Source organism: Macaca nemestrina, chromosome X (genome assembly GCF_043159975.1).
Source record: "Macaca nemestrina isolate mMacNem1 chromosome X, mMacNem.hap1, whole genome shotgun sequence".
Classification (NCBI taxonomy): Eukaryota; Metazoa; Chordata; class Mammalia; order Primates; family Cercopithecidae; genus Macaca; species Macaca nemestrina.
This window is the reverse complement of record NC_092145.1, coordinates 40,406,447-40,429,941: the sequence shown is the minus strand read 5'-3', so window position 1 is coordinate 40,429,941 and position 23,495 is coordinate 40,406,447. Positions and strand designations below refer to the sequence as shown.

Genomic DNA, 23,495 nt, shown 5'->3' with positions numbered 1-23,495 from the left:
GTTGCAATCCTAGTTTCTTACAAAATAGACTTTAAACCAACAAACATAGAAAACGACAAAGAAGGGCATTACATAATGGTAAAGGGTTCAATTCAACAAGAAGAACTAACTATCCTAAATATATATCCACCCAATACAGGAGCAACCAGATTCATAAAACAAGTTCTTAGAGACCTACAAAGAGATATAAACACTCACACAATAATAGTGGGAGACTTTAACACCCCACTGTCAATATTAGGTCATCGAGACAGAAAATTAACAAAGATATTCAGGACTTGAACTCAGCTCTGGATCAAGTGGACCTGATAAATATCTACGGAATTATCCACCCCAAAACAAAAGAATATACATTCCTGTTGGTGACACATGGCACTTACTCTAAAATCAATCACAAAATTGGAAGTAAAACATTCCTCAGTAAATGCAAAATAAACTGAAATAAAAACAGTCTCTCAGACCACAGAGCGAACAAATTAGAATTCAAGATTAAGAAACTCACTCAAAACCACAAAACTACATGGACACTGAACAACCTGCTCCTGAATGGCTCCTAGGTAAATAATGAAATTAAGGCAGAAATCAAGAAGTTCTTTGAAACCAATGAGAACAAAGAGACAACATACCATAATCTCTGGGATACAATTAAAGCAGTGTTAAGAGGGAAATTTATAACACTAAATGCCCACATCAAAAAGCTAGAAAGATCTCAAATTGACACACGAACATCAGAACTAAAACAACTAGAGGACACACAGCGAACAAATCCCAAAGCTAGCAGAAGACAAGAAATAACCAAGATCGGAGCAGAACTGAAGAAGACAGAGGCATGAAAAGCCATTCAAAAAATCAACAAATTCAGGAGCTGGTTTTCTGAAAAAGTTAATAAACTAGATAGACTGCTAGGTAGACTAATAATCAAAAGAGAAGAATCTAAGAGAGACAATAAAAATGATAAAAGGGATATCACCACTGACCACTCAGAAATACAAACAACTATCAGAGATTACTGTAAACACCTCTATGCAAATAAACTAGAAAATCTAGAAGAAATGGATAAATTCCTGAATATATACACCCTCCCAAGACTGAACCAGGAAGATGGAATCTATGAATAGACCAATAACAAGTTCTGAAATTGAGGCAGTAATAAATAGCCTAGCAACCAAAAAAAAAAAAAAAAAAAAAAAGTCCAAGACTAGATGGATTTACATCTGAATTATACCAGAGAGATACAAAGAGGAACTGTTACCATTTCTTCTGAAACTATTCCAAACGATTGAAAAGGAGGAATTCCTCCCTAACTCATTTTATGAGACCAGCATCATCCTGATACCAAAACCTGGCAGAGATACAACAACAACAACAAAAACCAAAACACTTCAAGCCAATAACCCTGATGAATGTCGATGCAAAAATCCTCAGTAAAATACTGGCAAACCAAATGCAGCAGCACATCAAAAAGTTTATCAATACAATCAAGTCAGCTTCATCCCCAGGATGCAAGGCTGGTTCAACATACAAAAATCAATAAAAGTAATTCATCACATAAATGGAACTAAAGACAAAAACCACATGATTATCTCAATACACACAGAAAAGTCCTCAGATAAAATTAACCATCCCTTCACATAAAAAAACTCCATGAACTAAGTATTGATGGAACATACCTCAAAATAATAAGAGCCATTTATCACAAAGCCACAGTTAATATCATACTGAATGGGCAAAAGCTGGAAGCATTTCCCTTGAAAATCCACACAAAACAAGGATGGTCTCTCTCACCACTCCTATTCAACACAGTATTAGAAGTTCTGTCAGGGAAATCAGGCAAGAAAAATAAATAAAAGGTATTCAAATAGAAAGAGAGGAAGTCAAACTGTCTCTTTTTGCAGATGACATGATCCTATATTTAGAAAATCCTATTGGCTCAGCCCAAAAGCTTCTTAAGATGATAAGCAACTTCAGCAAAGCCTCCGGAAACAAAATCAATGTGCAAAATTCACAAGCATTCCTATATACCAACAATAGACAAGCAGAGAGCCAAATCATGAATGAACTCCCATTCACAATTGCTACAAAGAGAATAAAATACCTAGGAATACAGCTAACAAGGGAAGTGAAGGACCTCTTCAAAGAGAACTACAAACCACTGCTCAAGGAAATCAGAGAACACAAACAAATGGGAAAACATTCCATACTCATGGATAGGAAGAAGAAATACTGTGAAAATGGCCATACTGCCCAAAGTAATTTATAGATTAATTGGTATTCCCATTAAACTGCCATTGAAACTCTTCAAAGAATTAGAAAAAAAACTACTTTAAAATTAATATGGAACCAAAAGAGAGCCCATATAGCTAAGACAATCCTAAGGAAAAAGAACAAAGCTGGAGGCAACACGCTACTTGACTTCAAACTATACTACAAGGCTACAGTAACCAAAACAGCATGGTACTGGTACAAAAACAGACACATAGACCAATGGAACAGAATAGAGATTTCAGAAATAAGACTGCACACCTACAACTATCTGATCTTCAACAAAGCTGACATAAACAAGCAATGGGGAAAGGATTCCCTATTTAATAAATGGTGCTGGGAAAACTGGCTAGCCATATGCCTAAAATTGCAACTAGACTCTTTCCTTACACCTTATACAAAAATTAACTCAAGATGAATTAAAGACTTAAATGTACATCCCAAAACTAGGAAAACCCTAGAAGAAAATCTAGGCAATAGTATTCAGGACATAGGCACAGGCAAAGATTTCATGATGAAAACATCAAAGGCAATTGCAACAAAAGCAAAAATTCACAAATGGGATCTAATAAACTAAAGAGCTTCTGCACAGCAAAATAAACTATCATCAGAGTGAACAGACAACCTACAGAATAGGAGAAAATTTTTGCAATCTATCCATCTGACAAAGATCTAATATCCAGAATCTACAAGGAACTTAAACAAATTTACAAGAAAAAAAGAAACAACCCCATTAAAAAGTGGGCAATGGATATGAACAGACGCTTCTCAAAAGGACATTTATGTGGCCAAGAAACATATTAAGAAAAAGTTCAACTTCATTGATCATTAGAGAAACACAAATCAAAAATACAATGAGATACCCTCTTGTACCAGCAAGAATGGCAATTATGAAAAAGTCAAGAAACAACAGATTGTTGGCAAGATTGTGGAGAAACAGGAACACTTTTACACTGTTGGTGGGAAGGCAAATTAGTTCAATCATTGTGGAAAACAGTGACATGATTCCTCAAAGACCTAGAACCAGAAATATCATTTGACCTAGCAGTCCCATTATTGGGTATATACCCAAAGGAATATAAATCATTCTATTATAAAGACACATGCATGCATATGTTCATTGTAGCACTATTCACAATAGCAAAGACATGGAATCAACCCAAATTCCTATCAATGATAGACTGGATAAAGAAAATGTGGTACATGTACACCATGGAATACCTTGCAGCCATAAAACAGAACGATATCATGTCCTTTGCAGGGACATGGATGGAACTGGAAGCCAATATCCTCAGCAAACAAACACAGGAACAGAAAACCAAACACCACATGTTCTTGCTTGTAAGTGGAAGCTGAACAATGAGAACAAATGGACACAGGGAGGGGAATAACATATACTGGGGCCTCTCTGGAGGTACAGAGTGGGGAGGGAGAACATCAGGATAAACAGCTACTGCATGTGGGGCCTAATATCTAGGTGATGGGTTGATAGGTGCAGCAAACAACCATGGCACACATTTACCTATGTAACAAACCTGAACGTCCTGTACATGTACCCCAGAACTTAAAATTAAATTAAATTAAATTTTAAAAAATGATGGAACCCTCATGAATGGCATTTGTGCCCTTAGGAGGCCTAAGGGAGCTTGATTGCCCCTTCTGCCATGTGAGGACACAATGAGAAAGCACCATCTATTAACCAAAAAGTGGGCCCTTACCAGACACAAAGTCTGCCTGTGCCTTGATCTTGGATTTCTCTACCTCCAAAACTGTGAAAAATAAAATTCTGTTATTTATAAGCTACAAAAGTTATATGGTATTCTGCTATAGCACCTTAACAGACACAGTTTTTCCAGGGTTTGGGGCTGGGGGAAATGGGTCAAAGGATATAAAGTTTTAGCTATGCAGCATGAATAAGTTCTAGATATCTAATGAACAGCATGGTGACTATAGTTAGTAATATTATATTGTATACTTTAAATTTGCCAAGAGGGTAGATCGTAAATGTTTCACCACCAAAAAAGAAAGGTAATACTTTGAGGTGAAGGACATGTTCATTAGCTTGATAAGAGTTATCATTTCATGATGTACACATACATCAAACATCAGGTTATATAGCTTAAATATATACAATTTTTGTCAATTATACTTCAATAAAGCTAGAGAAAAAATGAAATGGGAAAAAATAAACATGTAAAATTATTTTTCAAAAAAACAACTGTTAGAACCAACTAGCGGCAATAAATATTCAATTGCAATGTTTACTACTGAGAAGTAAACTTTAAAAATTGCTTGTAAAACATAAGAATTAAGAATAATAAATTTCTTCTTTTCTTTTTTGGGACAGGTCTCACTCTGTAATCACAGCTCACTACAGCCTCAATCTCCCTGGGATAAGATATCTTCCCACCTCAGCCTTCCAAGTAGCTGAGACCACAGATGGGCACCACCACACCAGGCTAATTTTTGTCTTTTTTGTGAAGAAGGGGTTTCACCACGTTGCCCAGGCTGGCCTTGAAGTCCTGGGCTCAAGTGATCTGCCTGCCTCAGCCTCCCCAAGTGCTGGGATTACAGGTATGAGCCACCGTGCCTGGCCAATGATAAATTTCAGTAACAAAATTTAATATTATAAATGTTCATCTATTTTAATGCAACAGTCAGAAACCAGCAACTGAATTCCTTTATAAAGCTCTCAAAAAAAAAGACCATTTTCTATTCATCGCCATACCCACAAGGCCTGCAGTACCAATACCTGGTATGTAGTAAGAGCTGAAAACAGTGTTTCAAATTAACTAATTCAGAATTATTTTTTCACAGTATAATAATGTTACATATTGCAAACAAATGGTCATACATAAAAGCTTCAAAGATTTGTAAAAAACAAAAATCATACATACAAAGTTAAGTTTTAGTAGAGTAGGTAAATGATCCAGGGATGGTTACAAAAAAGTTCAGTCCTTAAATAATTGTTCAAATCATATTTCTGGGCCTTAGTTTCCTAGCCTGAAGAATGAAAATATGGCAATACCCAAATTCTGTAATTCTTTTATGGTTTTAATTTTTTACGATTATACTAGAAGTATCATAAGCTCTTCTTTATCTTTCACAATGAAAAACTGTGGTACAAAATACCTAAAAATTATGCCCATATGTTAAAACATATATTTGTAAATATATTTTATTCACTACTAACCATGATTATATCCAAGTATGTGGGATTTTAAAATTTAAGCTACAGCATAATATTCATTTCTACTCAGTTGTTAATCTTAGATGTTAAAGATAATAAATGACAGACATACATAAAGATATGTTTTATTATTTATAACTCAATTATAGAAAAAGGTTCTAGTTCAATGTTGCACATGTCTGTGCTCTTCCCTTTCATATTTAATTATTAATATTTCCATTTATTGTCAAAGTACATGAGTCATATCTTGCCATGAAAGGCATTTGACTGCCTTTGGCATTTCAGGCTAACTTCAATCTTGATTTGTTTTCTAACTAGCAATGTATCCACAACTTTTGTAAGGCTATTAAAATGAGTAAAATGATTCCAAATGTTTTAAATGAAGGAAATAGCGTTTCTCATTTGTTTTGTGAAGGGGAGAAATTTATCTTTATCTCAAAATTAAGCTCTGATCACAAAACATAACTATTATGTTAAATATATATTAGTTTATTTGTATATGGTCTATATTTAACATGCTATCCTGAAAAAAATGATTATGTGTTCAACTTAAAAGCAAGGATAGCAAGAAAATGGACTGATCTCAAGACTATAAAAAAATTCATGTAGTTTTCTAAGTGCTCCACAAAAGAAGGATGACATCTTTTTGCTTTAATATTTGTTAATTTAACTTGTTTAGATATATATGACCATTTTATAATCACACATACCTGTGACTAGTTTATCTTGAAAATTATACAGCTGTGTGTGTTTAAAATGATTTTTCAGAAATGAAAATTTGAGATAGTACTAATCACAACACAAAGTATACCTTTTTAAACCATAAAGAAAATCCCAAAGCCCTTAATAAAGTAGAACACATTTCAGAGTAGAATTTAAAATGTTAAGTAAAGATCTTGAAACATCTCTTAAAATATCAAACTACTATACTAGCGTACAGTAAATTGATATTACTACAGCACTTGAACGACTATAGGGCTTTATTATTCAAGTTGGCTATTGGACCAGCATCACTTGGAAGCTTGTTAGAAACGCAGAATCTCAGACGCCACACATGACCTATTGAATCAATCTGTACTTCGTTAACAAAATCCTTAGGTGATCCATATTGATTCATATGGATTTCCTAAAATCCAAAGTTTAGGAATCACTGCCCTAAGGTATTATTTTAATTATTACTTCATAAATTATACAGGATCACTTTGTGTTTATTTGAATTGGAAATGAATATCTGAAGTTTTCTAACATTCAATTCGCTATTGAAAAATCTATTTCTATTTATCATTTACATATATACATACCCAATATATTTCTCACCTATTTAGGTAGATAATTCATTGATACATATCAATGGACTAGAGTAAAAATAAATTTATTTTTCTCTAACCATAAATGGCAGGGTACTCAAAATAAAGTATCCAAGAAATGAGGAAAATATTATGCAATAACTTAAATTTTAAAATGACCACATTTTAAAGAAACTTCTGTTTTTACTTTGGTAACTCAAATTATTCAGTCACCAACCTTCCATCCTAAACTCTTTATGTAAGAATTCTCATAACTTCTAAACTCTGGCTTTCCAATGCAAATGCAATAAGATTCTTTTTTGCTAAAACAACTGGAGCCTTACATGAAACACACACACACACACACACACACACAACTGTGGAAATTCTAAGCTATTTAAACACTGTAAGCATAAGGATATTTTTCATGTTTTGAAATACCGGATTAGAGAAGTTTATGCCTTAAGAAATAGATGACATTAATATTTTCCAATTTACCAATTCCAGAATATATCTGGGCATTTCCACATGAATCTAATATACAGTAATATATCAGTACCCTGGAGTGCTCTGGATAGTGACATAGGTTCCTGAGAATTCTAGGACCATTCCATGTAGTGTACCAAAACTGTAGATTTACTGAAGGAGGAAACAAGTTTAGTACGATTATCTAAAGATAATTCAAAATTCTGTGATAAACTTAGAATCGTTTTCAAAAAACTTACACCGAATATTTACTTACTTAAGTACTTGTTTAAATCTGAAAGTTTAGGATGAGTAACTATAAAACAGCGAATAATATTATCTTCAATAACATTTACCTGGATGACTTTCTACTTGTAGGGTAAATCACAATTACAAATTAATTTTAATAAAATATGTGGATTTTTAAAATATTAAATTTACCTGAAAAAAGAAAGATTAATTTTTAATCATATAGCTTAAGGGCAATTCCATAATACACCTTTCACTAAAACTACACTAAAATTAATCACAATTGGCTGGGCGTGGTGACTCACACTTGTAATCCCAGCACTTTGGGAGGCCAAAGTGGGCAGATCACCTGAGGTCAGGAGTTTGAGACCAGCCTGGCCAACCCCATCTCTACTAAAAATACAAATACCAGCTGGTGTGGTGGTGTACGCCTGTGGTTCGAGCTACTAGGGAGGCTGAGGCAGAAGAATTGCTTGAACTCAGGAGGTGGAGGTTGCAGTGAGCCAAGATCACTCCACTGCATTCCAGCCTGGGCGACAGCGCAAGACTGTCTCAAAAAAAAAAAAAAAAAAAAAAAAAAAAAAAAAAAAATCACAGTTTTACCTATTCTACATTTATTTAACATAAAGTTCTCTTATACTGGCTGGGTGCGTTGGCTCACACTTGTAATCCCAGCACTTTCAGAAGCCAAGGCGGGTGCATAACTTGAGACCGGGTGTTCGAGATCAGCCTGGCCAACATGGCAAAACCCCATCTCAACTAAAACTACAAAAATCAGCTGGGTGTGGTGGTGCGTGCCTATAGTCCCAGCTACTCAAGAGGCTGAGGCATGAGAATCGCTTGAGCTGGGGAGGTGGAGGTTGCAGTGAGCTGAAATCACACCACTACACCCCAGCCTCGGTGACAGGGCAAGGCTCTGTCTAAAAAAAACAAAAAACAAAAAAGTTCTCTTATATTTATGCTATATAGTTTATCTTACATAAAGGCAATATTATTTGGTGAGGATATCATAAAAAATTATTGTTATTTAAGGAAAATATTACCTACTGAAAATGACATATTGTGAACCCCGAATACTTGAGACAGGTCTCAGTTAATTTAGACAGTTTGTTTTGCCAAGGTTGACAACACAGAACACCCCAAAAGGGATGAGTGATACCTTTGTTCTGAATTTTTTAAAGGGGTTCAAGTTATTAGAAGCCTCCTCTAGATTTTTTTTTTTTTTTTTTGGTACTGCAAATGGCAAAAAATAGGGTGGAAGAAAAGTAAATGAAAGAATGTTTGTTTTTCAAGACAGGAAGCAAATACAGAAACCAAGTGCACGGTTTTTGGTTTTGTTTTTTTCCCCTTTTGCAGCTTCAAGGAATTTTGGACAAATTAGAGAGGCTATCTTACCCATAATTTGGAATTCTCACTCGGATTTGACGAAATCAGGTAGAGATGGTCAAATCTGATGGGGGAAAGACAGGAACAACCAACAGCAAAAAAAAAACCCAACGATATGATCACTGAGCACTCTAATGGTAAGGAGAAATTAAAACCAGCTGGTTGTTAATTTTAGTCAAATCAAAACCCCAATTCAGTTACTTACCTAGAGATGGGTCTCAGGCTGAACAATGCGCTCTACCATCCTAAAAGCAGGAAAAAACTCAAACCTATCTTCCCTGTTGGGAGCAAGCTCAGACTCCATAAAGGATTACCTGCTTTCCATTGTCCTGGAAGCAGGAAATCTTGCCTTCCTTGTTGGGAGCAAGTACAACTCCACAAAAGGGAATCATACAGCAAAACAAACTTTAGATTTCGACCAGATTTGGGGAGATCAGGGATTCTCTGGAGGGGGTGCTCCCAGACCTCAACAAATTGCCTTATGGGTTTGAGCCATACGGTTAGCTCATGTTGGTACCAAGTACCAATAAGAGATTTGTCAAAGGTCAGGGGTACCTCCACTCAGAATCCCTTCATGGTTACCAAATGTGAACCCTGAATATCTGAGACAGGTCTCGGTTAATTTAGAAAGCTTATTTTGCCAAGGTTGAGGATGGTGCCTGCGACACAGCCTCAGGCAGTCCTGAGGACATGTGGCCAAGGTGGTCAGAGCACAGCTTGGTTTTAGACATTTTGGGGAGACACAAGACATCAATCAACATATGTAAGACAAACATTATTTCAGTCTGGAAAGGCGGGAAAACTGGAAGCGGGGAGGGGGCTTCCAGGTCATAGGTAGATAAGATACAAATGGCTGCATTCTCTTAAGTTTCTGATTAGCCTCTCCATAGGAGGCAATCAGATAGGCATTTATCTCAGTGAGCACAGTGGTGACTTTGAATAGAACTGGAGGTAGGTTTCCCCTAAGCAGTTCCCAGCTTGACCTTTCCCTTTAGCTTAGTGATGTTGGGGCCCCAAGATTTATTTTCCTTTCACAATATAAAGTGAATCTGGACCTTTAAACCACTTACTTTGAATATTCTAAGTCTGGCTATTTTTCTATACTAGGGAACACAGACACCATCTATCAAATGCTGACAGAAAATGGATGATATGATGGTAACAAAGGAGGTAGAGAGGGAAAAAAGAAATCCCAGACTTAAAATTATGTCTTTCAACTTTATCCACAGTTTGCATCGGTAATATACATTTAAGTGTTCCATTTATTTTTAAATGCATCAGAAAATCAATTATGATAGATCTGTGACAAATACAAACATTTCTGATTTATTCAAAAAATTCAGTTAAAAAAGTCATTAAACTAGCATTCTGTAAAGATAATTATTAAACAAATGGTAATGCATTTTTACTTATTTCATTTCTAACATACCCAAATGTCACTTCTTTCTTGTGCCATACAGTAATAAAATGTAACAGAAATAGCTATCTATTAAATTTTGGGGGCCTAATAAAATATTTTTGATTATTTAACTGTCATAAAATCACAAATCCCACTCAAGTAATGAAAATCATTCTTAATTCAATAACTGATGAAATAGATAATAGCCATAAAAACATTTAGAATAAATTTTACACTTAGAAACTACTAAAAGAAATACATCAGAGCCTTGGTATAACGTTGTAGGGGACTATGCTGTGAAACTGCTTTAGAGGTGGTGTTGCCATTTGGCACAAGAATAAATGAACTGCCATGATATGGACCTCAGATAAGCCCATCTTAAATTGAATTTTGCTTTGCAGTAAAGAATGCTACAGTGAGGTTCTGCTGTATTTTCTTTTTAAAGGAATAATTAACTGACAAGTAAGTGAAATGCAATAAGAAAATGGCCTACAATTTCACTACTACTTCAAAGATATGAAACAGGACAACACTTGTAAAATAATTAACACTAGATTGATTAATCAGAGACTATCATAACACCTATGAAAGCAGTATGAATGATTGCTGTGTTTTAAATGGTCACTTAATTTGTAATGCTGTCAAATTTCTACATAAAAAGTCATTAACTAAGGTATTTATTTGCCATTTCTTACATATATTACCCAAGTTTTCACTAGGGAGAATGTGTGAGTTTTTTTTTTAATCCAACTAAAAAATTAACAACTAATAAGCTCAAATATTTAATAAATTACTAATACTTTAATTCTTAAACCATACAGTCATAGAAGCTTTAATTCTTTAAAAGCTCCAATTTGACCCTTGGGGAATGTAATGAACACATCTGATTTCTAAAGCCAAAATTTAATTCTATGGCTTCATGCCAACTGATCAAAAAAAGTACATTTGTTCCTATACCATTTGGCACACTAGTTTTTACCGTTTATATATACCCTTTGAAATACCCAGACCAACAGTTTTAATAACTTGCATCCATATTAAGAGGTAAGAAGTACAAATGATCACATACTTAAGATATGATGCTTGCTTGGTTACTACAAAAGTAATTATTAAGATTTTTCTATAGGAAACTCAGTTATTCATTACAGTAATGTTTTTGAAAAATTCCTGTAATACCACCAATGTAAATTTACCCATATGTAAGTTAAACAAGGACTTTGTGTAACATAGTATCTCATGAAAATATTTATAGAAGAGTCTGTATTTAATTTAACATCAAAGTAATTGAAGATCACAAGGTTTACAGGATTCACAAATGGCCAGATTTTGAGTAAAAGGCTATTCCTCAACTGCTGCTCTCTGAATATAGCTAAAGGCAGCACTGATATAATGCTGCTCAAAGGCAAGATATAAACCCAAACTTTGGCAGTTTTATCAAAATGTCCTTGATAATTAGTACTCCACTAGTTCTCAAAAACTTTACTGCTTTGTGTAACATTTTCAATACAGAAATAAAATACTCTTCAAATAATACATTTTAAAAGATGATTAAGTTTCACAAAATTAAATATCATAAATTAACCATATTAACATTGGTATTTTTGACAACATGAAATAACCAATTTAAGGGAAACTGCAATGGACTAACTAAAAAATCACAAATGTCACAATGTGAGGCTCATTTAAATCCTCACATATTACTGACCCTACAAAATCTACTAAAATATTTTAAAGTTCCATTGACTCTATTTAAATACATTTAAAAAATTGCAAAAATGCTTAAGACTATATAAGAGTCATCAATTACACAGGCACTTCACATGTAAACAATCTACAGTACAACTGAAAATATTTTGGCACCAACCTATAATACTAAAAGAATTTAATATAAAGCCAGAATTGTTTCTTCTACGCCTTTTTTTCTAGAAAACTAAGACCAAAGATTGAAGAAATTGTGTATAAATTAGAATTAGAAGTGTATTAAATAACTCAAATATAGAATTGCTCTAAATTGCTAAAAAACAATTACCTTTATCCAGATGTTTACTAGTATGCTATGATGTAAAAAAATTAAACCTAACGTGATTATTAAATTGAAACTACATTTTAAATTTAGTATCAGTCTGCTTTCTGAAAAATAATCAAGATTATCAACTGATTTAGTAAAAAGAGAATTTGAGTTTATCAAATACTCTTATTAAATTAATCCAGTTTTCCCCCAAAAGAAGTTTGGGCAATTCAATGTTTAAGTCTGATGTTTCAACGTAATTTTTTTAAAATCCTAAGGCGTGACCTAAGGCAAACTATTTCTGATGGAATACTCTTATTCATGAATTTGAAATATTTGAAATCACTGCAAATAAATGAAACTATACACTTAAAATTTTTAAATGTTATATCAAGCCATAGAAAGCTGAGATGCCTTGGTTGTTGGTAATTCAAGGAGCGCCTGAACTGTGACACCAACTTTCACAAGTCCTCGTTCTTCCAAAATATGATGAGGCAAACAAAGTCTTTCCTGGAGAAAAAAAAACAAAAGGTATTTGAACATTCATTTTTTAGAAGTGTAATAACATTAAGTCAGAATTTGATTTTAAAAACATGATTTCTGTAAAATATAAAGAAAAATACATAATTCTAAGTCTTCTCTTATAAATATTGCAATCTAAAATGTTTTTAGATTCTTAATTTATAGTAAGAAAAAGATTATAGAAGTTGGCCTTGTTTGAAATGCTGTCATTCTACACTTGTACCTCTTTCTCTACAAAGAAAATGTTTATAAAAGAGTTGGTCACCACTTTTGCATTTCCTATTCACTACTCAGCCACTGCTATCTCACATCTAACCCTAAAGCATATGCCCACTAAAACTATTTTAGTAAAAATCACCAATGTCATCTTAAATGTCAAATGTTGCACATGTCTAGTTGACTGCTCAGTCATATTATGCTTTTGATTAATGCCTTTCTGGAAACCTTACCCCTCCCCTGTCTTCTGTGACACCATTTTTTCTACTTCAACTTTTCTGACAGAAATTGTGCAGTAGCTTTCATTCATTAGCCCTCACTGATCCTCTTCTAACATCCCAAATGTTTCCAAGGGTTCTGTCTTCACTCTCTTCTCTTTTACGCTATATCCTCTCTTTTGGTATTCTCATCTATTTCCAGTTTTAACTACCCCTTCCATACTGATGACTTCCAAGTCTTTATTTCCTTCCAAGATCTCTCTATTGAGCTCCAAATACAAATATCCAACTAGACACAGTCAAATGGACATCTAACAGACATATCAAAATCAATGTGTCCACAACAGAATTACTTTACCAAATTAACTTGTCCTTCTGTGATCCATGTCTTAGTGAGTAAGACACTATTCGATTTCCATTGACAAACCTGTGAAATATAAGGTCTTCCTCTTTCTTCCTTATCCCCATAACCAATTCTCCAAATACTACTGATGGTATCCCACAAAGAGTTCTCAAAATTATTGCCTTATCTCCATCTTCACTGCTATATTTGTTGCCCTCTTAATATTTTGCTTACTTATTCAAATAACCACTGAAGTGTACACTAGAAAAGAAGAAAGGCTTCAAATCAATGACTTCAGCCTCTACTCTAGAAACTAAAAAAAGAAGAGCAAATTGAATCACTGGCAAAAGAAAGGTGCAAATAATGAGAATGAGAGAGGAAAACAATAAAGTAAAAAAACAAAAAACAATAGATAAAAAAAGTAATGAAACCCAAAGTTAGTTCATTTAGAAGATTTTTTAAAAATTCATAAACCTCAAGCTAGGCTAATCAGGAAAAAAGAGAGAATACACAAATTACCAATATCATAAATAAGGGAAGTGACACCACAAGATATTCTATAAATACTAAAATGATAATAAGGAGACATTATAAACAACTTCATACTAATAGTTTGCCAAGTTAGATGAAATGGATGAATTCTTTGAAAGAATAATTACATGATTCTGTATAAAGAAACTCCTAAGGCACAGAAACACACACACACAAAAAAACTATTAGAACTAATAAATGAGTTCTGCAAGGTTGCAGAATACAAGATCAATAAAAGAAAATCACTTCTATTTCTATAAAGTAGCAACAAAAAATTGACAGTGGAATTAAGGAAATAATGGTATTTATAATAGTACCAAAGAGAATAAAATACTAAACATTTAATTTAACAAATCTAATGAAAGACTCATACATTGAAAACTACAAAACATTGTTGGAATAAAAATTAAAAGATATAAATAAATGGAAAGATGTCTCATGTTAATGGATCACAGGAATAAATACTGTGAAGATGACAATATTCCTCAAATCATTTTACAGATTTGGTATCCCCAGCAAAATCCCAACTGGCTTTTTTGCAGAAATTGACAAGCTAATCAATCCTAAAATTGATATGGAAATGCAAGGGACCCAGTATAGCCAAAACGACCTTGATACAGAACAAAGCTGGAAGACTCACACTTCTTGATTTCAAAATGCATCACAGAACTACAGTAAGCAAGACAGTGTGATGCTGGAAAAAGGAATTTAGTCATAAAAAACTGAGAGTCCAGAAAAAAAGCCTTACGTTTATGGTCAACTGATTTTTGACAAAGATGCTAAGACAGACAATTCAATGGGGAAAAGAAGAATCTTATCAACAAATGGTGCTGGGAAAATTGGATATCCACATGTAAAAGAATGAATTTGGATCCGTACCTCATACCATGCACAAAACTGATCTCAAAATGGATCACAGACAAAAAGGTAAGCCCTAAAACTATAAAACTTTTAGAAGAAAACACAGATGTAAATCTTTGTGACCTTGAATGAATGGATTGTGACCATCCATTTCATCTAACTTGTCAACCTGTGAAAACACAATGTTTTCTTAGATATGATATCAAAATCATAAGCAGCAAAAGAAAAAACGAGATAAACTATACTTCATCAAATTAGTAACTTTTGTGCTGTAAATGACACCATCAAGAAAGTGAAAAGACAACCTGCAGAATGGGAGAAAATATTTCCAAGTCATATATCTCATAAGCAATTTGTATCCAGAATACATAACTACAACTCAAAAAAAAAAGATAAATAATCCAACTCAGAAATGGACACAGGGTTTGAATAGACGTTACTCTAAAGAATATATACAAATCAATAAGCACAAGCTAAGATGCTCAACATCATTAACTATTAGGAAAATGCAAATCAAAACCTCAATAAGATATCACATCACACACACACTAAAATAGCTAGAACCAAAAAGGTAGACAGTAACCATTGTTGGTGATGATATAAAGAAATTAGAACCCTCACATATTGCTGGTGGAAATGTAAAAATAGTGGAGCCACTTTGCAACATATTTTGGTAGTTTCTCAAAAAATATTATAAACATAGAGTTACCATATAACCTAAAAATTTCACTGCTAGGTATACAACCAAGAGAACTGAAAACAGGTGTTCAAAGAAAAACTTATTCACGGATGTTCAAAGCAACATTATTCATAACAAACAATGAGTGAAAAAAACCGAAATGTCTATCAACTGATGAATGGATAAACAACATGTGGTATGTATTTAGAACAGAACACTATTCAGCCATAAAAAGAAATGAAGTACTGATTTAGGCTACAAATGGATGAACCTTGGAAAAATTATACTAAGTCAAAGAAGCCAGACACTAAAGACCCCATATTGTATGATTTCATTATATGTAATGTCTAGAGTAGGCAAATCCATAGAAAGAACAGGGGAGGGACTACGAATGGGTAAGGGCTTTGTTTCTGGGGTGACAAAAATACTTTAAACAGATTGTTGTAACTGTTGTTGAACTCTGTGATCATACTAAAAACCATTTATACACTTTAAATCAGTGAATGCTATGGCATTTTAATTATATCTCAATAAAAATATTTTCTTAAAAAAGTCAATGTATATGCCCAATCCCAGGCTTAAAAAAAGAGAACTTCAATCCATACTTTTTAACCACATACAAAAACTAACTCAAAATTGATCATAGACATGAACATAAAACTCAAGATTATAAAATTTCTAGAAGTAAACATAGGAAAAAAAATCTTTGTGGCCTTGGATTATATAAAGATTTCCTAGGTTTGACACAAAAAGCACAGCCCATTTTAAAAAATAAATTGTATTTCAATAACTGAAGATCCTGCTCTTTGAAAGACACTCTAAGGACAATGAAAGGATAAGACAAAGATTTGGATGTAATATTTATAAATCTGGTAAAGGACTTTATCCATAATTTGTAAAGAAATCTGAAACTCAAACATAGGAAAATAAACAACCCAATACAAAATAGACCTCAGATTAGAATATGTACTTCAAAAAAGAAGTACACTTCAAAGTACTTCAAAAAGAAGATATACAGATGGCAAATAAGCCCTTGAAAATATGATCAGCATTATTAGTCTTTAGGAAAATGCAAATTAAAACTGCCCTGGCAAGTCAGGACATACATATCACAATGACTAAAATTTTTAAAAGACTGATCATACTGAATGCCAGTGAGGATGTGGAGGAACTGGAACTCTCACATACTGCTGACAGGAATGTAAAATGGTACAACCACTTTGGAAGAGTTTTGTATTTTCTTAAAATGTTAAGCACGCACCTACCATATGTTCCAGTTATTCCACTGCTAGGTATTTACCAAAAATTAAAGAATGCATAAATCCATACAAAGACTTGTATACAAATGTTCACAGCAGCTTTATTTGTAATAGCCACTAAAACTGGAAACAACCCAAACATCCATCAGCAGGTCAAGGGATCAACAAACTGTGGTATATCCATACAATAAAATACTATCTAGCAATGAAGAGCAATGGTGTATTCATACATGCAATGACACTGACGAGTCATAAAATAATTATGCTGACTGAAAGAAGATAGAAAAATATAATACATATTGTATCATTCCATTTATATACAACTCTAGAAAGTGCAAACAATCTACAATGACAGAAAGCAGATTAGTGGTTGCTGGAGAAGGAAGGATTGGAAAGACACATGAGGAAATTTTGGGGGGCAGTAGATATGTTCATCATCTTGACTGTGGTGATGATTTCATGGTGTATGCATATGTCAAAACTGATCAAATTGTATACTTTATTTATATGCACTATATTGTATGTTAATAACTCAATAAGGCTGTTAAAAATTAGAAAACATCCTAAAACAAAGAAAATTAATTTAAAAATTATTATATATTACCAATTCTGAGGTCAGAGGAAAAACACTCAAGCTAAAAATAAAACCCTTAAAACAGAAATGACATAACATTAGTGAGGTAGTGAATGCTTGCAATCCCAGTTATTCGTGAAATAGAAGTCTAGAGCTCAGGAGTTCCAGTCCAGCCTGGGCAACACAGTGAGACTCCATCTCTAAAACAAGGTTTTTTTTAATTTTAAAAAAGAAAAAATGGCAAAATGGGAAAATCTGTATAATGTAATGGCTGGAGAAAGCGTTGCTAAGTTTGCTATTTCCCCATTGGAAGATTGAGAGTAGAAAAAAGAAACAATAAATATTTTTAAGAATTAAAAATTTAAAACATCACATCAACTAGCGCAGTGGCTTGCGCCTGTAATCCCAGCAGTTTGGGAGGCCGAGGCGAGTGGATCACTTGAGGTCAGGAGTTCAAGACCAGCCTGGCCAACATGGTGAAACCCTGTCTCTACTAAAAATAAAAAATTATCTGGGTGTGGCGGCATGTGCCTGTAGTCTCAGCTACTTGGGAGGCTGAGGCAGGAAAATTGCTTGAACTGGGAGGCAGCGGTTGCAGTGAGCCAAGATCATGCCACTGCACTACTCCAGCCTGGGCAACAGAGTGAGACTCCGTCTCAAAAAAAACCACTATTACATCAAGTATAGATAAGAGGTAATTAGAGAACATCATGTAATTTCCAAATTATCCAACAATTCACTGATTCTCTACACATTAAATTATGTTTCCTTACTTGAGGGAAGAGGTTAAAATGGGATCTGTAGACCAGATTATTAAGACACTGTTCAAAAGACAGCTTAACAAGAACAACTTAATTGTGGTCTGATAACAATGTCATTTTTCTCCATAGTCATTCATGTAGAGGTTAGGTTTATAACACTTTACAAAGAAGCAATATTGTGATTACACATGTTCCTTATATATTTACAATACTGCTTTAATGATTAATTGCATAGTAGTGCAATTATTACATGAAATGTAAGACAATTCCTAAAAATTTCAAAGTTTGCCCAATACAGATACTATCATAATACGCTGCTATAATTTCCAATTTTGCATTTTAAATAAAGTTTGAAAGGCTGTTTACACTGAATGCAAATCTTCCAATCAGAATCTATCCAATGACTTACAAAGGAGTCCAAATGTTCTCTGGAAAAAAAAAAAAAAAGAAAGAAAGAAAAAAAGATGGTAACAATGGCATCACAACCAAGTTGTAAACATGGCCACTGAGTTACGTTTGGTCAGTGATGTGCATGATTTTCCAGATTTGTAGCTATTTTATAAATGACTTTAAAGGCAGTTAAAAACATTCATTAGATAACTGCTACAGTTAAAGCTGGAGCTTAGGAGAAGGTACCAAGAGAAGGCATTCATTTTCATGTTCAGAAAGCATTATTCATTGCTCTAAGAAGAATCCCAGTTTGCATGTAATAAATTCAAATTTAAGTGATCACGTTGTTAGACAAATAACAATTACCTGTGAGACACCCAACTTTTTACAAGCATCAAGAAAATTTTCTACATTTCTTCGACATTTTGCCATGCTCAGTTTGGGCTGTAAAAAGGGAAAAAATGTACTTTTAGGCATTTTTCTATGGAACTTAATCAAAACTGAAAACTACGTTCACTGAGGTATATTATTTAAAGACAATTATAAGAAGCAATATCTTCCTTTAGAGAACTAACAAACTGTAAACAAAACTTACCACTGCTGGTGATGGTACATGAATACTAGCAACAGAACGTGGCCTTATATGATTGGCTAAATGGCAAAGAACAACCCCATCCATCAGTGCAGCTCCAATGTCATCAGGCAAAATTACTTTTAACCTGGATTCAAGATTCTACAGAGAAACAGGTATAAATCAGATACTTTATCTAAACATACATGTTATATGTTTATATTACTAATTGTTGTATAATCCAAACATTTTAAGGAGCATTGAAAATAAAATCCATATGCCTTATTAATTTTCCAAGTTAAACCCATTTCCACAAAGCAGATCTGAAAGAGCAATCTGACTTACGTTGCGAAGTTGTCGTATTTGCTCTCGCTCTTCCCGTAAATGTTCCATCTTTCTTCTCATTGTAAATCCCGGATCTGCTGCCCCATATTCTTGGCGAGATGAGCGGCTAAAAGCTATAAAAACAGAAATTTCCTAACTTGTTACAAAGTTAATGGGAAGGAGCAACTATTGATGGGGAAAGAGGCATGATAAAAAGAATCAATACAAAACGACATGAAACATTATTACTTACTAATACATTCCAAATATTTTTAAAGAATATATTTGAACTCTATTTATATGCATAATTGAAAGCAACAGGGAAGATAAGTGTTAATGATTTATACTACCTATACATGTTCTTATTCAAACATACGTTATTAGAAACTTATGGCCCAGGTTAAAAATGATTACTGAACATACGTCAGCCTTTTATCTTTTAAAAAAGGAAATTATTCTTGAAGGTCAATACAGTTATTCAGGAATAAAAACTGTAATTCAATACCTTGCCAAGTAACATGGATCCATTTTCTTTTGGGCTTGCCAAATGCGAAAAGATCCCTTTATAAAACCACAATATAATGGGGTGCTATAATTTCAAACAGTGTTTGGTCTGCTGGCAGAGTGGTCATTCTAACAGCAGTCACAGTAGAGTAGAAATAAGACTGCAGTATATCTAAGGCAAAAAGCTGAGGTTTCAGGAGCTTGAAGGTAAAGAGGAAGAAAGAAATGGGAATGGGAATTGGAAAGACAAATAAGATTAAGAGAAAATTGCTTTTAGGAGAGGGGAATCTATGTGTACTTAAAACTATGGAATCAATCCCATTTAAGCTGGGAAACTAGTTTCAAATATAACTGATAAATTTTATTTACAGAATATCTATTTACCTGATCTAGGCTTCAAGCCAAAGGGACTGTGTGAAAAACCATCAGTTCTGTCATATTCCTAAAAAAAAGTTAAAAGGTTAAAAATAAATAAATAATACAACTTCTTTTATTTCAAAATAATCAAGGTGCTTATTCATATCCATTCCAGTTTGGGGAAATACTTATTTTCCCTACAATTAGTGAAGAGAAAAGTAACTTGCATTTCAATTCAAGTTGATACATTTCACTTTTAAGAGGTCAACTAATATTTGCTAGTTGAGCGAACTATACAGGCTTTAAATACTTTCATAGTAGAAAGAAAATGAAAATCATTAGTGAACTGTATAAAATAGATCGTACTTTTTGAAAGAACCAGATTGAAGTTTCCCAAAAAATGAAGTAAGCGTCAAGGAAAAGATAAGTGAATTTAGTATTTACTCAGCATCTACTATGGACTTAACACCTAACAGTAGATAATCTGAAGGCAAACATATTTGTATAGGGACTGCAGAATGACAGATGACAAATATCATCTCTTATATTTGAATACATATTGTTTCAAATGTTTCACACACAGTGGTTTGCTGTGGAAAGATTTGTAGTATATTAAATCTGAAGGGGGAGTTAGAAAGCTTAGGCTGTGTTTTGAGCACAACATATAATTTCTCTGTGATTGTTTCTTCATCTTTCAAATGAGGTTACCGTGAAGATTAAATGAGATAACGAAATGAAACTATTGTGTAAAGTGATAAAATAATGTAACCTAAGCAGCACCTTATTTAACCTGTGCAACAACTCTGTGAAGTGAGTAGGGCTCAGCTTCAGTCACTTCTCTGCCATTTATTAACTAAGATAGTTGGGAAAGTTACCCATCTCTTCAGCTGTAAAATGATGAGAATCATACCTATTTTATGGGGCTGCTTTTAGGTTCAAATATACAGGCAAGCACTTTGTTAACAGTAAAGCACTACACTAATTGGTTTTACTATTTTCCATTCACACATGAAATTAATGCAATCAGAATTCTGTAGATTACCTAAATCTTCTGTTAACATGTGATATGCAGTTCAAGTTAAACGTCAGTTGAGTTACCAAAACACATACATACTCACCACCCTATCCAAATCTACAAGCCTCCCAGTTTGTCTTCACTATTTTGGTTAAATTAATATGAATTCCTAGATGAAAATTTCACTGATCCAAATGAAATAAAAAATATATTATAAAACTCACACCTGTAATCTCAACACTTTGGGAGGCCGAGGCAGGTAGATCACTTGAGGCCAGAAGTTCAAGACCAGCCTGATCAACATGGTGAAACCCTGTCTCTACTAAAAATACAAAAATTTGCCAGGTATGGTGGCATGTGCCTGTAGTCCCAGCTACTCGGGAGGCTGAGGCACAAGAATCGCTTGAATGTGGGAGGTGGAGGTTGCAGTGATCTGAGATCGTGCCACTGCACTCCAGCCTGGGCAACAGAGTGAGATCATGTGTCAATAAAAAAAAGAAAAGAAATATATATATATATATATACACATATGGCAATGTTAAGTTATTTGAGAAATTTGGTATGAATAGTCTATCCTGTGAGCACAGATCGTAAGATCATAAATCAAGCAAATAGGCAGTAGTCACTTATATGCTTATACTTGTAACTTAAGTAAAAGAATTACAAAAGCATCTGACAAAGACTAATTTTAAGATATCTTAATTTAAATCGTTTTCTAAAAGTATGTATACCATTTTATCTATCATATAAATAATTTAGAAACATGTTTATAAAATTAATGTCCAAATCCATTTAAAAGTTTTGTAATGCAGATCACCCACAACAACAGACAAAGAGAATCCTAGCCTATTAAAAAAGCAACATCACCTACATATAATGAAATATTAATAGCATCTATGTAACCAAAGTTACACGGTGAATTTGGGCCATCCAACACTTTAGGCAAAGTGTTGAATTCATCAAATGAATGTGTAATCATTTACTTACTAATGTCAATACACTTTAAGGTAATCTGAAGTAGAAGAGATAGAGTTCAGAATTTTTAAAATTTATCTCTTGCTGTTAAGCAACAGAATTGAATAAATAAATTAGAAGAATCAGTCATTCAAGTCACCAGAGTATTTGATCGAGATTTTACAAACTCTAACTTTCTGATACCCATTCTTCCAAAAAGGTGTAACCTCCTGTCGATAGGAACAACCCACTGCAGGGATGTTTCTCGTGGAAAAAGGAAATTTCTTTTGCATTGGTTTCAGACCTAACTGGTTACAAGAAAAACCAAAGGCCATTGCACAATGCTGAAGTACTTTTTTCAAATTCAAAATTGTAAAGTTGTTCTTAAAATCTATCATTTATTTTAAAATATGGATGAATGAGAAAGCATAGATTTGATAAAGTGAATTCTTTTCTGTGATCTACAGACACTTCCCAATAAGAAAATCATAAATAAACAAGTGCTAGTATCAATATTTTTACCAAAAAAGGGCATTCTTAGAACTTTTTATAGGCTAGAAGGTTTGTACAAACTATTCTGCCATGGATTTTAAAATATAAGTGAATATTACATTGCAAAAAAAAAAATCAGGTTACAGAGAACTGGCAAGGAAGAATCTTATGTAAAACACAGAAAACATACAAAACATATTTTTAAAACATATAAAAACAGAACTTGTACCTCAGATGATACTGGAGATTGTGGTGACATATTAGCATTATCACTGTCTTGCTAAAACATAAAAATAAAAGGATGGAAGATGATATTACAATACAAATGATGATTTAAACATATAAAAGGAAAACAAAAATTGTTTTGATCAACTACTAAAGGAAGAACTACTAAAGATATACCATCCAGCACATTGCCACTCTACATGTGGTCTGTGAACCAGCAGCCTAGGGATCCTATGGGAGTTTAGAAATGCAGAATCTTAGGCCTCACCCAAGACCTAACTAATCAGAATCTACATTTCAATAAGACCCTCAAGTGGTTCAAAATATAGTACTTTAAAGTTTGAAAAATACTATCTACATATAATAGCACGGATGTGTTACCAACCTGAGACATGTAAATGAAGGCATGCAAAATCTCCATCAACCGAAATAACTTTCATTTGAAAATTTACAT

The 23,495-nt window shown here is 33.5% G+C and overlaps 1 protein-coding gene and 1 non-coding gene across 3 annotated transcripts in view; both read right to left on the bottom strand.

Moving 5' to 3' along the window:
• Positions 1-10,042: 10,042 nt before the first annotated feature.
• LOC105490495 (leucine rich repeats and calponin homology domain containing 2) overlaps positions 10,043-23,495 on the bottom strand; it is a 129,607-nt gene continuing 116,154 nt past the window's right edge. Inside the window, exons 16-21 of one of the 2 annotated variants that reach the window (XM_011756221.3) lie at positions 23,046-23,096; positions 20,383-20,440; positions 19,516-19,628; positions 19,195-19,332; positions 18,966-19,043; positions 10,043-12,755 (exon numbers count right to left, since the gene is read on the bottom strand). In XM_011756221.3, coding sequence (XP_011754523.2) covers positions 12,636-12,755; positions 18,966-19,043; positions 19,195-19,332; positions 19,516-19,628; positions 20,383-20,440; positions 23,046-23,096 — 558 coding nt within the window. In that variant the 3' untranslated portion in view covers positions 10,043-12,635. The remainder of the gene's footprint in view (positions 12,756-18,965; positions 19,044-19,194; positions 19,333-19,515; positions 19,629-20,382; positions 20,441-23,045; positions 23,097-23,495) is intronic. The other variant, XM_011756222.3, reaches the window with a different exon arrangement.
• On the bottom strand, positions 22,543-22,671 carry LOC112428152 (small nucleolar RNA SNORA35). The gene has a single exon (XR_003020050.1). It is a non-coding gene; the product is annotated as a small nucleolar RNA SNORA35 (small nucleolar RNA).